We start from the raw sequence: 4,867 nt of genomic DNA on the forward strand, positions 1-4,867 counted from the left end.
ATGGGACCTTGCTACTTCCCAACAGTGTCCAGTTTGCTGTTATTTTTCCTAGGACCTTGATAAAGGGTCTGTCGGATCAGCCAAGTTCAGGCATCAGAATCGGCATCAGGACATCTGCAGTCAGGAGATTTCAAGCACATTTCGGTGCTTCCATCAGCAGATGGAGTTTGCTCAGTTGTCACTGAGATGGTTCAGTTGTTCACAGGTGACAAACTTGGGTAATATGGTTGGGTTAGTTGTGTTTTTGTTCTCATCATTGATGGCTCTAGCAGAAAGCAATGCTGTTAGTTAGCTAGCTAATGAATCTTCGCTCTGTATCACTAAGAGCTGATTGACAAGTGAATGTTATGATATTATTGTTTGAAATTGGTTGGATCACATAAGCATCACATTTTGTTTTACAGGAAAAACAAAAAAATGATAGGATGCCAATAGAAAAATACAAAGAAAAGGATTTTTTGTAAATGTATTGGCATACATGGTTAAATATGTGTACAATATGACACATATACGGTTGAAGTCCAGATGAATGAGACTTTTGAGGATGGAATCTCAAAGAGTTAAAAAGGCATTTCATGTGGACTTCAACCGTACTTTTACTTTCCATCCCTGATTATCACCCTGAGGCACCTTTAGGCCTCTTTCTTCCTAGCTCCTCAATATGCCAAACACAGCATTACATGTAAATCCTGAGTCATGGAGATTGCGAAAGGTTCATTGATTGTCACAGGGGATGTTAAAGTGGTTAATTACTCTGCTGCTGCCACTCGCTGTCTAATTTAAATGCTACTTTTGCAATGTGTTTTTATTTCGAGTCAATTATTATCATATTCCTGATTATAAGTCATCAGAACCAATTTAACAAATGCACATAGTTCCTCAAGCTACATTTATTTGTGTTCAGGTCTCTCCCCCCTTGTAGGCATATTGCTTCTTTTATTTATGCCCTCATGTTTTTTTCTCTGCATGCCTTCAGAAACCCTCCACTATCCCCGTAAATCAGATACAGCTCTTTGACTAAGAGAAAATATGTATCTGCTGCAAATGTAATAGCCAGGTTTTTTTTTCCACGATTCAAACAGAGAGTGTATAAATGAGAATGGAGCCTCACTTTCAGTGATAAGGCCAATTTATAAATGTGTCTCTGGGTTTATTTTTGTCCTGTTGTGTAGATGTACGCCATCAATGTGTGTGACATATGGCTGGATGACCGGCTTACTAACAACAATTTCACGTGTGTTGGGGTGGTCACATAATGATCTTATTCATCCTGTTATTCAGGTAAGTTGCTGTGGAAAGAGGTAATGGGTAGCAGCAGTTAATTTACTTCCTCTTTGGACACTGTTTGACAGTGGAACGTAGCAGTGTGGAATGAACAGCTAAAACAGGTAAATGTATGTTTTCTGAGGGTTGCTTGAAAATCCCAAATATAAAACCTGGATTCCAAATGGGACAAGAAAGCTGTTTTGTATGATCTATAGTATGAAGCTACAGTCCGTACTTCTGGCAGTTATTAGACAACATAATAGCATACATAGAATGTTGCATACATATTAACAGTTGGATTTTCAAACTATTTGTTTATATAACAAACAACTAGTTTTTTGTATTCAGATGTCAATTATGGTCTGAAACATACAGAGAAGTCTGGAAATTTGAGACTGAAAAAGTCTGGAACCCTGTTTTTTAATAGATCCACTCTGAAAAGCTTTATTGTGTACACAGGTATAATGTTTTCAAAGGCCAATAAATGTGTGACAATCTTTCTTCTGGGCTGACTGTAGACCTCTAGCTTCTCCACAGTTACATAAACTCATTAAAATGATTTTGTCACCATTCCAGCCTGGATTTGATCAAGTTGGTGGAGGCCCCGGCTCCCATCAACTCAGCCTCCCTCCACCCAGAGAAGGATTTCTTTGTTGCTGGCGGAGAAGACTTCAAGCTCTACAAATTTGACTACAGCACCAAGGAAGAACTGGGTGAGAAGCAGGGGAAAGCTTTTTCTTAAGACTTTGGATCATTTTAGAGACCTTACTCCTGTTAGAGCTTTAGGAAGATAATGATTTAAGTGTGTATGGCTGAAGGTTTGTTCATTTTAAAAACTTGTTCAATACACAATGTATAAAAGATTCAGTGACCATGTAAAAATAAACTTGTAAAATGTAGGAAAACAGGATGTCTAGATTTCTAATGGTTTCCTGTCAAAGTAACTGTGAGAAAGCAAAATATTCAAAGGTCAATTTTTTTACCACTCCCACATGATGCTGTTGCTGTCCCTCTGTCTGCAGAGTCCTATAAGGGTCACTTTGGTCCAGTGCACTGTGTTCGCTTCAGTCCGGATGGTGAGCTGTACGCCAGTGGCTCTGAGGACGGCACGCTCCGACTGTGGCAGACAGCCGTAGGCAAAACTTATGGCCTGTGGAAGTGTGTCCTTCCTGGTAAAACTCTTTGATCACTCGTTACTGTCGTCACTGCTGGATGCAACAAGCTATATGACATTGAACACACATCAAAATCTTGCAATTTCTCTAACTGCCACAAAATACTGGCTTCAAAAACACCACCTGTATGGACTGGGAATACAAAGTCAGGTGTTTTCCACAAGACTCCTCAGATTTTTGATATTGTTTCATTAAGGAGATATTAAAGCTATACTCTAGAGCATTAATATTGCACTTTCAAAAAGTTGGGGGACTAGACAGACACAAGTCTGACTTAATTAGTGTTTGGTAAACACTAGGTTTGGACAGAATGTTAACATTTTCCAGTCAGGCACCGTTATGCAAACACCTTTCCACTGTTCCAACAATCACCAACTCTGGTTTGGTCTAAATAAATCAAGTTAGATGTCCACTTGATGCCCTTTCATGTCCCAGCTGTGTCTTCATCATCCCTGGAGTCCTGGTTGCATCCGCTGTAAATCACCTCTCTATTGTATTCCCTGTCGTCAGACAAAAAAACCCCTCTCAATCCACAGACTCAGATGTGAATGTATTATTATATAATACAGTATTGTGGCATATCTAAGTATCGGTATGATTTTTCTAATTCTTGCTGGGGTTTTTTTTTGTCTTGCCATTCCTCAGAGGACCTGGGGGCAGAGAACTCTGAGCAGCTGTACACAGCCCCTGAGATCAAAGCCTGAGGAGAAACCAATGCTGTTTGTTAACGGGATGAAAAAAGGAAGAAGGAAAAAAGACGAGCGGAGGGGTGTTCCAGCGTTCTATCAGGCCCGAGCAAGGAGCAGAGTCCAGAGCATCTCCATCCACCAGGAACTGATGTGGATATTATGACTGCCCTGTCTGTCATAGAACTACCCATCACACACTTGCACACACAAACATACACACACTGATTTTATGCACACATATGGACAGTATGGTCTGCAGAGTAAAGCAGTAGAGCTATGAGTGTTGGCTCATCGCTGCCTGCTTTCTCTCTGATCAGTCCACTCCTGTCTGTCGGCTTAAACAAATTTTAACTTCCCCTAAAGCCTTGAACCCCAAACCCCCCCTCAAATCACATAATGCTAAAATTGGTTTTGGTTTAAAAATGAAGGTATTTTATGAGCTGGACCAGGTCTTTTGTTTTCAGTTCATAGTTACAGGAATACTAGAGGTTGGTGCACAGGTTGTGCTAAAGTTAAGGCGCTTTCATTTCTTCAAAAACATTGCTTTAAGTATCTGCTGTGTACTGGTTCAGTATATAAAGTTAAGTGTCCAAATAAAAAAAAATATTGTTTTATGACAAAGTGGAAAGAGAAGAAATGTCAGTTTTCTTATTTTTCATTTCGGTTTTGTCTTTATTTGTGTCCTGTGATGAAATAAACAAATGCATTACTGTTTTATTTTGAAGTAATGCACAAAGAGCAAACTGGGTTTGGTGTTTTTAAAGTCCCCCTCCAGTCAGAAATCAGTGTTTCTCCTTGTCCCTAGACTGTGCTGTTTGATATCTGTGCAGAGTTTGACTCTAGAAAGAGTTTTAATTATATGCTGAAAAGTGGAAAGTTTCTGTGATAATTGAAAATAAGATTTTAAGGGGTGGGGGAATAAAAGAAGGATTTTGTGAATCAATAAATAGTAGTAAAGTATATGGTAAAGTATGAATTAAGTGGTGATAAAAAGTGAATCCATGAGAATGGACTTTAAAGTGAAGTAGGAGACAAGGTTTGTGTACAAGAATTGGCAAATCATTTCTAGAGAATTCTGGAGATTTTTGAGGTAGAAGGGAGGAGATTATTTTAAAGGATTTAAATGGAAGAAATTATAACTTTGTACATATAGAAAAACATTTGTTAAAGAGATATTTGTACATTCTGGAGTGGATCTTTATTTTTTAATGTGGACAAATGGGATGACTGGGTATGTGTTTAGTTTTTATTGGAAAATGTGTAAATGTAAAAAAACATTATTTAATTAAATAACAGTAAAAAAATTAAAAAGAATTATACACGAGAGAGATTTTTAAAATAATTTATGGGTTATTATTGAGTTTTGTATTTATATTCATTATAAAAAACAGATTGAAATTGACACAGGAATTGAACCGTGAGGTTCATTTTAATAGTTTGAGTGTTTTGTTGAAAAGGAGATAATTTGGAAAGGTATGAAATAGGAGAAGGTATGTAAAGGAGTCAATTAAGGAAGAGGGTATGAATGAGTAGCAGAAGCAGTGCTGATTCAAAAAGGAAAACAGAGTAAGAGAGGACAATTTAATTTATAAATTTTTATGAGAGAGCAAAGAAGGGAGAGGACAAAAAGTAATATTGCTTTACTTTTAAGTACTTATTTTGTTTTACAGAGAATTTAGATTTTAGCTGGTATTTGTTTTTGAGAATTAAATCAGTAAGAAGGAGATGGTTAGTGTA

General features: G+C 37.6%; 1 protein-coding gene across 1 annotated transcript; it reads left to right on the forward strand.

Moving 5' to 3' along the window:
* Positions 1-1,842: 1,842 nt before the first annotated feature.
* On the forward strand, positions 1,843-3,514 carry LOC118343087 (serine-threonine kinase receptor-associated protein-like; the record flags this gene model as incomplete). Its single annotated transcript, XM_035681837.1, is given in 3 exon segments — positions 1,843-1,979; positions 2,289-2,438; positions 3,087-3,514. Coding segments are annotated over 3 exon segments (346 nt in total), but the record flags the coding sequence as incomplete, so codon positions are not given.
* Positions 3,515-4,867: the final 1,353 nt, after the last annotated feature.

The sequence above is a fragment of the Morone saxatilis genome, unplaced genomic scaffold (assembly GCF_004916995.1).
Source record: "Morone saxatilis isolate NCDOM2014 unplaced genomic scaffold, NCSU_SB_2.0 Contig9, whole genome shotgun sequence".
NCBI lineage: Eukaryota > Metazoa > Chordata > Actinopteri > Moronidae > Morone > Morone saxatilis.